The sequence below is a fragment of the Trachemys scripta genome, chromosome 5 (genome assembly GCF_013100865.1).
Source record: "Trachemys scripta elegans isolate TJP31775 chromosome 5, CAS_Tse_1.0, whole genome shotgun sequence".
NCBI lineage: Eukaryota > Metazoa > Chordata > Testudines > Emydidae > Trachemys > Trachemys scripta.
Window position 1 is genome coordinate 38,957,284 of NC_048302.1, and position 13,701 is coordinate 38,970,984.

The 13,701-nt window shown below is 39.8% G+C and overlaps 1 protein-coding gene across 2 annotated transcripts in view; it reads right to left on the bottom strand.

Moving 5' to 3' along the window:
• Nucleotides 1–481: 481 nt before the first annotated feature.
• The window catches only part of NDNF (neuron derived neurotrophic factor), a 29,716-nt gene continuing 16,496 nt past the window's right edge, over nucleotides 482–13,701 (bottom strand). For both annotated transcript variants that reach the window (XM_034772783.1, XM_034772784.1), the window contains exons 2-4: nucleotides 5,532–5,720; nucleotides 4,073–4,197; nucleotides 482–2,537 (exon numbers count right to left, since the gene is read on the bottom strand). In XM_034772783.1, the coding sequence (XP_034628674.1) occupies nucleotides 1,144–2,537; nucleotides 4,073–4,197; nucleotides 5,532–5,719 (1,707 nt within the window). In that variant the 5' untranslated portion in view covers nucleotide 5,720 and the 3' untranslated portion in view covers nucleotides 482–1,143. The remainder of the gene's footprint in view (nucleotides 2,538–4,072; nucleotides 4,198–5,531; nucleotides 5,721–13,701) is intronic.

Here is a 13,701-nt window from a genome sequence, read left to right on the forward strand (position 1 = left end):
GTTTAACAATTAATTCCAAAACCTCCTCTAATGACACTTCAATCTGTGACAATTCCTCAGATTTGTCACCTATAAAGGACGGCTCAGGTTTGTAAAAAGCAGCAGAGGGTCCTGTGGCACCTTTAAGACTAACAGAAGGCTCAGGTTTGGGAACCTCCCTAACATCCTCAGCCGTGAAGACTGAAGCAAAGAATATAGTGCCACTTCTCCCCCCGCGCACGACCTATTCTGTCCTTCTGATGTATTTTGTACCCCGGAATGATTCAGTCCCATTGATTGTCCTCACTCCACCAGGTTTCTGTGATGCCTATTATATCAATAGCCTCCTTTAACACGAGGCACTCCAGTTCACCCATCTCCGTCCGATCCACGTGCTCCTCTGCAGCAATCGGCTTTACCCCATCTCTTAGTTCATGGTCACACTTTTATGTATCAGGGTGCCTAGGTTCCTCCTTAGAATACCAAGAGAAGAGAAGCAATATATAATCTAATATTTTTAATTTTATGTACAGGAATATAATGTATGACAGCTTTGTACATGAAATACATACAGTATTTAAACATTAAAATCAACCAGATAAGAATTTACATTAGCAATGAAACACTCATGTGCAGCCCAGTTAATACTTAGTTTAAATCTGTATTTTAATAGGGCATGATTTTAATAGTTTACAATCATATAAACAAACATTTAAAATGAAACTTTATAAAATAATTTACAGAAATCCTACCATCTACGTAAAGCAGAAGTATTTGTATGTGTGTGTTGTGTGTGTGAATAACAAGGCAGTTGAATGACTTGTCTCAGCCTTTTCAGTAATAAAATAATTTAGAAGCAGTTCATGCAATATGGAAGCAAAAGAATGGAAGTTCCTTCAAGGTTTCCTGCTACCTTGGACATCTACTGAGCATCAAACGTGGACCACCGAACACATGATAATACAACTGCCAGATGCCATCAGAAAGCACCAGGCTTAGTCTCTCCAGACAATTACTTATGTAAACATAAATATACAAGTTGATATTTTTCTACACAGTACAAATACAGGTCACAACTTCTCAGCTGTGAAAGTAGTCAATCTCTTTATTGAAAGTAGGATAATGTTCAGACTGGAGTTCCATATATTTCTATACACAAGGTCACTAACAGAACTTCCTTGTTTTCACCAGTTTGCTCTGATATTTTACTGAGTGTCCTCCATGCCCTATGACATAAACATCCAGCAGGTAGGACTTGCCAGGCTGCAGGCCTTTAATTGTCTCTGTGGTAACTGCTTTCTGTAGATTCTGGCTATGAAAATATTTACAGAGGACTTTTTCTGATTTCTTCCTTGTATCTGGACCCAAGCACTGGTTCTGTTCTCTTTTCTTTTGCTCTTCACTATAATTGTCACCGACTTCCTTTTTGTAGATGCAAAATTTGTTTCTTTCTTGTGTGCCTAGCCAGGCCACTGTGGCTGAAGAACATGTGCGGAGTTTATCGAAGGCTTTGATTCTTGTGTCTTCAGGAAGAGAAGGAAATGACTGCTTATTAGGTCTTGTAGTAGCTAAGATCTTCAACATGGAAGCACCCTTCTTACTTCCTTTCAGCCTAATTAGATATTTAGCTTTTGGTTTTCCTCTAAGTTGGAACTGACGGACCTCCTCAACGTTTTGAGACAAGAGAAGTTTTCCATCTCTTCTAATTTGGATCTGAACAGCATCCAGGCATGAATGAACAAAGAAGGTGACTTTTTGGTGTGACGAAACAGGAGCAAACCGTAGAAATTTGGCCCCCTTTCTCTTGATAAACACATCTGTAACTTTCCCATCTTTCAGTTCAACTGTCTTCTGTTTGGCTTCCTCTTTAGTTCTGGCAAAGGTGCCAACATAGGCAGTGCTCATATTTGTGTTAACATTTACTGCAAACATGTCAAAGTAGTACTGTGTATCAGGTTTTAGATCAGATAGTGTGAAAATGTTCTTGTTCCCAATGCAAATCTTCTGCAGGTCAACTCTTGGCTTCGAAGACATTTGGCGACTAAGCTTTGATGATGATTTTAAGAAGCTACGTTCTTTGCCAGAATTGTTGTCTGAAGGGAAGCCAAAATGGGCAAAGTCAAAGAGGCTGAAATCCAGGCCTGGTTTTGGAGCCATCATGAAGGCATCATCAGAACTGAGCTTGGCTTCAACAGCACAGAGGCTTTTGAAGTTGTGTTCTTTATTGATGACTATGCAATACTGAATTGGCTGTTTCAGTAAAGATGCTGTAGGGCTTGGTTTCCATGCCAATGTGACTGTTGTGCGTCCAAGAGAGGTGACATCGACTCTTGGATCATAAGGTAATTCGGGATAAGGCTGGTCTGACTCTGGAGTTGTAGTGGCATATACTTTAAAATGTGTATCCTTCTCAGTTGACAGCAGTTCTAATTGGTACAAACCAGATGGGGAACTAGGAGAGACAAAATATTCAACATCATTGCCTTTGTAAGAGAACAGCTCTGTGCCTTCTTCATTAATAATCTGTTGTTTCTGCTGCTCAAGTGGTTCTGGTTCACCTAGAATATGAACATAGAAAAATGTTAGAAAATGTGTCAATATATGATGATATAGGAAAATGAAACTCTAATAGCTACTTGTAAGTAAAATGTTAGAGCCAGATGAAACAGTTTCTGAAGCATAGGATACTCCAGTCGTAAATAATGATCAGGCACTAGTGAAATCAATCCACTTTTGAGCAAGTAGTACTTGAGTCTAAATAGACAGTGAAACTGATTTGGAGATCCTATTATTTACAAGTACAACAGAAATTGTACGGTATGTGATCATTTCTGAAGACTGATTCACTTTGTATTTAAAGGCAGGTATTTGGTTTTTAATGCTTCTACAAAAGGTTCTGGAAACCAAATATCACATTCTTTCTCTATAGAACAGCTACCACCTGGAGAAAAGCCCCATTTGCAGGCTTCCCCATATTACTACCCCACAACAGGTATGTTCTCAAAGGAACACCACTAGGGGTGAGAGGGAAGTGAGAGAACTCAAATCCATTTGGCACTGGTGAAACAGCTGATGGACTACTGGGTCCAGTTCTGAAGCCCACAATTCAAGAAGGATATTGATAAACTGGAGAGAGTTCAGAGAAGAGCCACAAGTATTATAAAATGTGGCTTCTAGTAATAGACTTAGGGAGCTCAATCTAGTTAGCTTAACAAAGAGACAGTTGAGGGGTGACTTGATGACAGTATAAGTACTTATATGGGGAACAAATATTTAATAATGGGCTCTTCAGTCTAGCAGATAAAGTTGTAAAATAATCCAATGGCTGGCTGGAAGCTGAAGCTAGGCAATTTCAGACTAGAAATAAATCATCTTTAACAGTGAGAATAAGTAATCATTGGAACAATTTACCAAGGATTCCGGTAGATTCTCGATCACTAACAATTTTTAAATGAAGATTGGATGATTTTCCAAAAGGAATGCTCTAGGAATAATTTTGGGGAACTTTTATGGCCAGGGTTACACAGGAGGTCAGGCTGAGTGTTCAGAATGATGTGGTTTGTTAACAAATGAAATCTATGTGATATCAATAAGCAAAGTTTTACTTTATCATATTTCCATATAAAATGAGATGTTTTATTTTCAAATATGCATACTCCCTCCCTCTGCTCTCCATTACATTCCCTGGTCATTGCTCTGCTTAGATTTATAACATACTTTCTGATCTGTTTACTCCTAGTTCTTTCTCTTGAAGCTCCCTTTAGATGAGACTAGTGCATCCCAATGTGTCAAACTCACCTGGAGGACTGACAGAGTCACCTTTTCCTTTATTTAACCCTAGGGGAGTGTATTCCTCTCTTTCACTCTCCATGTCACTGACTGTTGCCTGCCTTCTAAACTAATGCAAGGTTGGGATTCATATTCAAACAGTAAGGACTCAGACATCCTCTTAAATGTTACACACACCACAAAACTGTGTATATCACATCACTACTGATTTGGGCAGACTTGAACCAGGCAGAGATGAAAGTCTCCCATTATCAGTTCTCTGACCAATAAAGTCCCAGAATTAGAGTTTTCACTGGTTTATTACCTGAACCTTCTCCACTGGCCTCTTCTGGAAGTTCCTGCAGGCTCAGCTTCCATTCCAAAGGAGCATCACATGGCGTTACAGTAACTGCTAAGGGAGTGTTGTCTTCTTCAACCACAAAGAAATACCTATGAAAGATTAACAAAAGTATAACATTAATAAACTGTAATGACAAGAAATACCGGTTGACATTAAATTTTCTGGACTGGTGCTCATGGGGTAACTGAGACAAACCAAGAAAGGTGTAAATGAGGACAAATATGATGTTACCTACCACTTAAGATGAAAGCTCTTTGAGGCAGGGACCATCTCTTTGTCATGTGCTTGTACAGTGTCTAGCAAAATGGGACCCTCTAGGCATATATATATAAAAATCACACACACAATTGCCTCTCTCTTTCTGGCATATTAAAGTGCTTTTATTAACTGTTTGAGGTATACCAAGTACCATGAAGTCCATGTAAACAGTTCTTGCTTTACCTCCAAAGTGAGTGAAAATACTTGTGCTTTCAAATGAACAATCAAATTTTGCTTTTATTTTATACATAGATATTATTACATGGGGGGAAAAGGCAAACTGGAAAACACAAATCCTTGAAAAGCAATGTTTTCTGTTTTGTATATTATCAGCTCAAGACTCTGATGGTTTTACACTACAACAATTTTTACTTGGAGGTGAAATCCAGCCCTCACTCAAGTCACTGGCAAAACTCCTATAGATTTGATTTCACACTTGATGTATTCCTTCAGTGTTCTTTCAGACCAACTGAAAATTTATCTTCTCCATACTTAATTCAAAGTGGGGTGTCAAAATATTGAAAAGCAAAAAGTGTTCACTTAACTCTTTATTTGTGGTTAGTTAAATATTATGCATATTCCTGGACTTATTTGGGGTTTTTTGTTTGGTTGGTTTTTGTTTTGTTTTTCCATAGACTATGACTAGTTCTCTTCAATTTATCACATAGCCTGTTTAATCCATTCAGTATTGTAAACTAAAATTAATACTCTGGTTTCCACATACCAGAGAGAGAATTCTGTTAAAGATCTTTGTTATTTTTTGTTTTATTTTTGGTGGGTTGATGGGGGTTTGTTTTGTGTGTATTTGGGTCTCAGTAAAAGTATATGAAAATGGGGTGGTGGAAGACCCCCTACAGAATTGGTTTCCTTTCCCTCCCCCCACCCCATCCCCGACTTGGTTTGTGGCCTCACTTCAGGAAAATTTTGTGGTTTGTGCGGCCTCTGGACTCACACAGAAAGTGAAAATAAATTGAATGGGGATGGGGTTGGGGTTCAGCCTGGGTCAATGTGACCTACTGGGACTGAAACACAGTTATTTTTTGATGCAAGAAGATAATATTTGTATTTTTCATATTTGGATCTAAAAATTGATTCTAACAAATCCAAAACAAATATAAATATTAAATTACATGTACAACCCTATAAATTATACTAGTCAACGTACCTTTTAGGTGTATCTCTGAAGAGAAAGCTGCTAATTTCTGCTCCATCTGGGATTACTGATGAATCATGGAAAAATGCTTTGTCCCGGATCTGCATCTGAAAAAGTTCCTCATCTCTGGTAGGCAACTTCTGTGTCCTGGAGTTGAGCGGGAGCAGCAGCAAGAACACAAACCAATGGAGCAAGAGCATCCTACAGCAACAAAAGGGATTCATGTCTGATGAATTCTAAATGGAAAGTTCACTAGTAACTGCTACTTTTTGATACACAGTGTTATTGTTTCATTTTAATAGTATGTCTTTTTATTATGCATATATATCTAATCAGAAAAGATGAGATTTTGATAAAGCAATATTTTTCTCATGACTTTGGGTCAGATTCTTAGGTAGTGTAAGCTGGTGTTGCACCTTACACCAATTTACCCCAGCTGAGGACCTGGCCCATTATACCTACTGTGTTCTTAAGCAAGTCATATTTAAAATAAATGGTACCAGAATATGTAGATGTTTTCCAAAGCTGGAAAAAAAAAATTTTTTAGCAAGGATACAAACTGAAGGGACTAATATATTCCTGATATGCACATACATCACTAATGGTAGTAGTTACACATGTGCTTTATATTTCAGGGAAGCCTTCAGTTCATGTGGATAACTATACAAGCATTAGTAATATATATGGTAAGGAACAATCTTACGAGAGGGACTGACTAAAGTATCCAAATAGAATTTTTTTTCATCTCCAACTTCTATGAAGTTGAGCCTACCCACTGATTTCAAAATGAGCCATTGTCTGGTATTTCTCTTTCTTTCTATTCATTAACAGGGAGCAAAGCCTTCCACATATTTTTGTAGATCTATAATTTGACATTTTGCCACAATGAAATATAACTTGTTGGACCTGGGAGCGAGCACTAACACATGGCAGACAGAGGTTATGTCGACTTCACTTTCCTTAGATTTTGGTTGGACTCCTAGCAATCCTTTTGACAAGTAAATATTTCCAATCAAATTACCCTTTATAAAAATAGTGAATTAGGAAAATATGAAATATTATCCCATATACATTCAAAGCACATTGATATTAGCATGCAATTCAGCAGTGCTTAATCCTTGGGCCTGATGGGAATTCCAAAACACAAAGGCAAAGAATCCTTTACAAATTAGGCACAATAATTCATAAGACCAGACTTTCATTATTATGTCTACAACTAGGTCAGTAATGACTATCCCTAGATATACAGTGGGATGGAATTAAATTCCCTATTCAGTACAGTACATGATCTAATATGCAATGGATTTGGTACAGAAAAATAAAAAAAGAACAGCCCAATTATAAGAATAGTAAAGGGAATTTAAATTATATTTTGATAAAAGTTACAAAATTAGTTGAGATTTCTAGGCAGCTGCCTAAACCATGTGTATTTCAGTGAGTTTGGGGATCCAGTTTGTATTGTCATTTTTATTTTACTTTTCTTGCTATTACTAGGGCTCTGTATTTGGATTTACAATATTCTTCTATTCTACAGGGTAGGTTGATTATATCTTTATAACACACACTTTCTTCTTTAGATCAAATCTTACAAAGTGTTTTTTACCCCTGCTTGACCATTCTCTGACAGCTTATGTGAAATATCAAACCCGTGGCTCCTTGAGAAGCAGCGTGTATAATTTCAGTCATAATAAACCTACTCTTCCCCTTCAACTTCTTTATGAAAATATAAACACCCAGCCCCAATGGGAGCACCAGAGGCCTCCTCCTTCCCACTCCAGGGGATGGCCTACTACAAGTTCCCAAAGAACAGCAGCAACCAGCAAGGAGCTGAATGCAGGTCCCCGCCAGCCGGTGTACCCCCTTCTCGCTAATCCCCCACCCCCTGTTCTCTTCCATTGGACCCTCAGCAGCGACTACCAAAGACACAAGATCCCAAGGGTTCCCCCTCACTCTCTTCCACATTATGGAGCCCCAGTAGGGTCTCCGTCTTCTCTCTTCTGGGGGCCAGTCTACCAAAGGCTCCATTTCCCTCTGAAGAGTGGTAGCAGGCAATCAACAGAGGAGGAGACTGGCAGCCTCCCTCTCCTCCCTCCACACGGACCTTTGGTAGAACTTGCTTAGCAACATTGGTCCCCAACAGCTCTCTCCTCTCTACTCCCGCCACATGGAGAACAAGCAAGGCCTCTTCCTCTTTTCCATCGTCACTTTCTCCAACTCTGCCCTGAGAACAGCTTCAGAGATCTTCTCTCTGGGATACAGTCAGCTCCCCTTTCATACACAGCAAGAACTACAGATTGCTTCAACTCTCATGGAATCTGATACTATTCTTGTTCCCACTAAATTGCTACATCTGCCTATAATATCATTGCCATTTAATTGCCCCTTCCATCCGCATTGTCCTTTTAAATTTTCTACCTTCATGTATCCTCCTGTTCTTTGCATTTTCCTTTCCTCTTCCCTTCCCCGGACTTCACTCCAACTCTCCTGCCTACCATCCTCTCCCACGCCTACATTCCAGTTCAACTCCTTACCCTTATCGCTGCACTTCCCCACAAGTGGAAGGCCTGGATAGAAGAGAAGGAATGAGGAGAGAGAAAATATTATATAACAAAACCCAAATTTATAAAAAGATCAGACACATCCAGATGCCTCTATAGCAAACCTAACCAATCCCATCATCATCTGATTAATTTTAGTCTTGTCATCCCTTACAAATAAGACCTCTACTTCTCATTGTGTTGTTTTCCCTCTGCATGTTTTTTTTCCTTAAAGTTAGGGCCAGAACACTCCACACCCCGTGGGAAAATCCATAGGAAAGAGCAGGACCAGCTCTAGGATTTTTGCCACCCCAAGCAAAAACAATTTTGGCCATCCCCCCCACCCCCCTGTTTTTTTCTTACCCCAACCCCGGCCCTGCCTCAACTCCACCCCTTCCTGAAATCCCCAGCCCTGCCTCCTCCCTGCAGGCTCTCAAGCCTAAGAGGGAGGGAGGGAGGGGGAGAAGCAGCATGCGCGCCGCAGCCACTCGGGATCTCCCCCTCCCTCCCAGGCGCTCAAACCTGGGTGGGAGGGTGAGCAGCCAGCGTGCGAATCAGCTGTTTCGCGCGCTGCAGCCACTCGGGATCTCCCCCCTCTCTCCCAGGTTTGAGACCCTGGGAGGGAGGGCGAGCAGCGGCGTGCGAATCAGCTGTTTTGCACGCCGTGGCGCATGAGCGGCAGCAGTGGAGGTGAGCTAGGGCGGCTGGGGCACATTTTTAGGGGCGGCATGGCCAGTGTCAGAATGCCGCCTCTAGAAATGTGCCGCCCCAAGCACCAGCTTGTTTTGCTGGTGCCTAGAACCAGCCCTGGGAAAGAGACTTGAAGGAAAGAAAATGGAGCGAGGTTCACCTCACAGAGTTGCATATTTGTCTTTCTTTCTTTTTTTTTAAGGATGGTTCACCTTGGTATGGTCTCAAGGCCCCTTTTAGAGCACCCAGAAAACAGGGGGGAATCCACCAAAGTAAGTTTAAAAAGCTACACATTACTCTCATCTACACCCTCTCTATGGAAAGCCATCAATGTATTGGACGTGGTTATTTTTCAGCTGCACAATCTGAGTAGGTTGCCCCCTTATTTATTCTGTGATAGCCTCACAATAGTAACATGCCCTCACGACTACGAGGCTCTGTGATCACAATTCCCTCGCAGAGCTTACAATACTGCATATGTATCACTTGCAGTATTTTAAAATGCATGTTTTATTCTTCTTCTTCACTGATTTTTAATTATATTGTTATTATGCTGCAGTGTGCTAAGCACTTTGGTAGGAAAAAGGCATGGGTGCTTTATTTAAGAACATGTATTACTGTTTACAGTTAAGGCTAAGATTTTTGTCACAATTATTTTTAGTAAAAGTCAGGGACAGGTCATGGGCAATAACCAAAAATTCACAGAAGTCTATCCCTGACTTTTATAAAAAATAACTATGAGAAAATAGGGAGGGAGGAGAGTCCAGCACCCACTGCTGCTGAGGCTCCAGGGTTCCCCATGCATGGTGGCTGAGAGCATGGGGTCCCCCATCACCGGTAGCAGCTTTGAGCTGAGGGGTCTGCCCATGGTGGCTGGGAGCTGCAGGGTCCTTCACCTGCCATCCGTTCTGGCTGGGAGCTGTGGAATCCCCCTGCCAGCTGTGGCTTGGAGCTGCTGGAGTCTCTGCCGCACATGGCGGCACAGTAGCTGGGAGTTGCTGGGGGTCTCTGCTGACAGCTCCAGCCCCACGGCAGCGGGGCTGAAGCAAAAATGTCATGGAGGTCTCTGGAAGTCACAAATTCCGTGACTTCCATGACCTCTGTGACAAAATTTTAGTCTTTTTTATAGTCAAATCATGATTCAGTCTCTCCAAAATTTGTCAACTTTCATCCTAACAAGCTCCTATTTTCTTGAATTCAGATTGAAGCATTTATACTTATCAGCAAAGCAAATGACATTTGACATGTTGGAAACAAAGATCATAAATCAAAATATTTGCTGACTCGAATCACCAAATTCAGCAAAATCTCCTTCCTTATACCATGTCGAATGAGTTTTGGATGTAATGAAACACTTTGTTTATTGATGTTTCACATATTATCCTCAACCAATGTGGAGAAGAATTCTGACTTAAGCAAAACAATTACAGCAGATGATGGTAAGGTAAGAAACGCTGACAGTTTCTGAAGACAGCGTCCTCTAAATTAACCCCCCTGATATCCCAATACTGTATATTCTCAGTGTCAGCTCCAATGCCATTTAACCTTTATTAAAATAAACTACTTTTGATTATAGGATTAGCGAGACTTCTTAAATTATTTCACCAGATAATCCACTTTAAATACCCTTGTGGATAGGTTGTCAATATTAACAACTGGAGAGGTAGAAAAGATTCAGTTTTACCTTCATTTTCTGTATCTAATTATCAAAGTATTCCTTGGATTAAAAACAACACTAGAGATATGTTGGGTTCAGTTCTGTAGTGCTTATTCAGGCATGACACCCAATGAAGTCCATGGGAATTTTACCTGAGTGAAGATGACAGCCCTGGCCCACTCCATACTTTTTAAAATTGTAAATGAAAAATGAATGGTTTATAATCCCTCGCCTTGATACTTAAAGGTGAATAGTGATTTTAGGTGCCTTCATTTTCAAATACCCAACCTGAGGTACTTTAAAGGGGATTAATTTTCATGGACAACACGTTCTGAAATTGGACATGGAAAAACTGAGGCGTCCAAAATCACTATTTGGTTTTGAAAATTTAAGGCACTAGTTTTGTACAATCCTTTCATACTAAACATAATTTTCTACAACAGAGCAGTTACATTTTGGCATAGACTGAGTTACACCCTGTACAGATTACTCACACAACATATGCATTTTGGCAGTAAATCCTTCTTGTTTTATCTCCTTATAAATATATTTTGGGTCAGATTCACAGGGCCGGCTCCAGGGTTTTGGCCGCCCCAAGCACCCCCCTCCCCCTAAAAAAAAGCCGCAATCGCGATCTGTGGTGGCAATTTGGCAGGAGATCCTTCGCTCCGAGCGAGAGTGAGGGACCATCCGCCGAATTGCCGCCGAATAGCTGGACCTGCCGCCCCTCTCCGGAGTGGCTGCCCCAAGCACCTGCTTGCCAAGGTGGTGCTTGGAGCCGGCCCTGCAGATTCATCTCTGGCATAGGTGGGTGAAACTCCATTGATTTCAATGACATCTCTCTTAAAATTCATTTACTGCTTGAGAGTGCATAATTATTGCCAAACTACCTCACCTCCTCCCCATCCCCGCTTCTTGGAAACATTCAACCAAGAATGTTTTTATTTGTTCTGTGTAACCAGGTCGGAGCCTGGTTTATTTTTAGAACACATGTACAAGAAGAGGCCTAAACTTTGCTACTCTGAAACTGTACAACTATCTGAAACATGTTGTGTGACTTCTTGTTCTCCTGACTGTGCCTCTTAAATATCTTTTATTCCCTTTTCTGCAGGTTTATCTTGGTTACTTTTTTGTTTGTTTGATTTTTAAAGCAAGAGTCAAAATTTTATTGATATATTCCTGCTGACTGGAAGGATTTGCCTGCTGTTTATCACTGATTTTAGGCAAATGCTAGAGTAGACAGTCCTAAGTGAAATAATAAACACAGTTTTCCTTCTCTAGGATTGCAAAAGTGCCCTCTAATGGCCCATCTTTACCTCTCCCCATTCCCTGCCCCTGCCCTCTTCCCCCCAACTCTCTCTCCAGCTGCGAGCCTGAATCTGGATGCGAATGTGATGCTTGGTCGCCTCTGTGACTCTGATCTCTAAATTCTGGATATTTAGAACTGGAAGACAGGAGATTAGGAGACATGGCTTGTGCTGCTGATCCTCAGAAGGGCAAATACTGACATGGCCTTTCCCGCTAACTTCAAAAAGAAATGGGACTACTTGTCACTCTTACAACGCCATAACTCCAATCTTCCTAATTTAAAAGCAAAAAAGAAAAATATTGCGATGCAAGCACAAGTAGCTCACTGAAGGACAAGAAAAATAAGTCACCATTTGAATGACAGAGACAGACAGATATACAGAAAGAACACACACACACACACACACACACACACACACACACACACACACACACAGAGGCCCTAGACCTAGAATAAAAAGAGCCAGACAAATTGCCACTGAAAAAATTAACAGCTTTTAAAACAGTTTGAATATTCACTCATTCTAATAGAAATACAATATCTGGCTACACTGTGTAATGGGCTAAAAGTATATGCTTCTGAACAGTTATCTAAATATATCAATGGATGCATACAGTACTATTAATTTGTGAATTCAAAATAGCAAATAAAACAGCTTAGAGGCCACAATGACAGGCACCTTTTGATGGATAGACAGATAGAATACTGTTCCTTCAAAAATACCATAATACATGAATATTGTATGACATATTGTGTATTATTATGAACAAAAACACACACATGAAAATTATATAGGTTAAACCTGATCATCCAGGCTGTGATTATCCATAATTCATGTCTGTCTCCTGAATGCAAAATTCATATGCAAACAATCTCATTTATCCAAAACTCCAATTACATAAACATTTTGGATGGTCTTCAAAACATTTATATAATTGCAGTTTACCTATATATTTAGGGCTCAGAAAGTGAATACAAACATCTGGATAATTTGTATTTTTAAAGTAAAGCGGGAAAGGAAGAATGATGGGAGAAATCAGTCTGTATTTGGATCTGGATTAGATTTAGGTTTAGCCTGTGTTTTGAATTTATGTTTGGGGCCAAACTAGATTAGAGTTTAGGTCCAACAGCAACAAAACTATACAAGATATTCTCACAAAATATTGAGCCAAAATGGTAGTATTCTTGCAGGATAAGCAGGTAATAAGAAATTTCTATATGTTGGGCTGCATCTGAACCAGATACAAAAATAGACTCCTCCTGGTTTCGGTCAAACCTGGAAACAAAACCTTAGAGGTAGTAGTTTCCAGTATATGGAGACCTCTCCCAAAAGTTAGGGTGCATGTTTCATATTTTAGCTTCCAGCTTGGGCCCATCCAACTTTCAGGCCTATGGAATTGCTTCTGTGAAAGCCAGGGGTTATCACTAAATTAGTTATAGCATCACATTGTCTTTCTCGACAACACACATACTGATTTAAATTAGAGCTGGTTGACAAAAGGAATACATTTTGTTCTGTAATTTGTGAACAAATTGTCCCTTTTTTCATCTAAAAAATTTCAAACATTTTCAGACAGATCTAAACTACATGTTTATTTGCAAATAAAACATAATTCATTGAGTGGAATAAATAAAAAACTTATTAAAACTCACTAATCTACCAAGGATGGTAAGAGATAGTGATATGAATTATACTATCCTTAGCATTCTGGAGTTTTTGTAAGTCTCTTATGAAACTTGCTTGCTTGTGATTCCATTTTGCTTTGCTGTTTGTGATCAGAGCAAAGATGAAAATAAATACTTTTAAAAAGATTTCCTTGCACATCTACTGCATATATACACGTGATTCTCTTACAAGGCACACAATACTCTCTTACAAGGTAGCATGAATTTTAGATTGACCAATAGAGATTTGTCAAACAAATTGCATTGATCATAAATTGTAATACACAAATTATTCATCAAATGCCTTATCTATGGAAAATATTT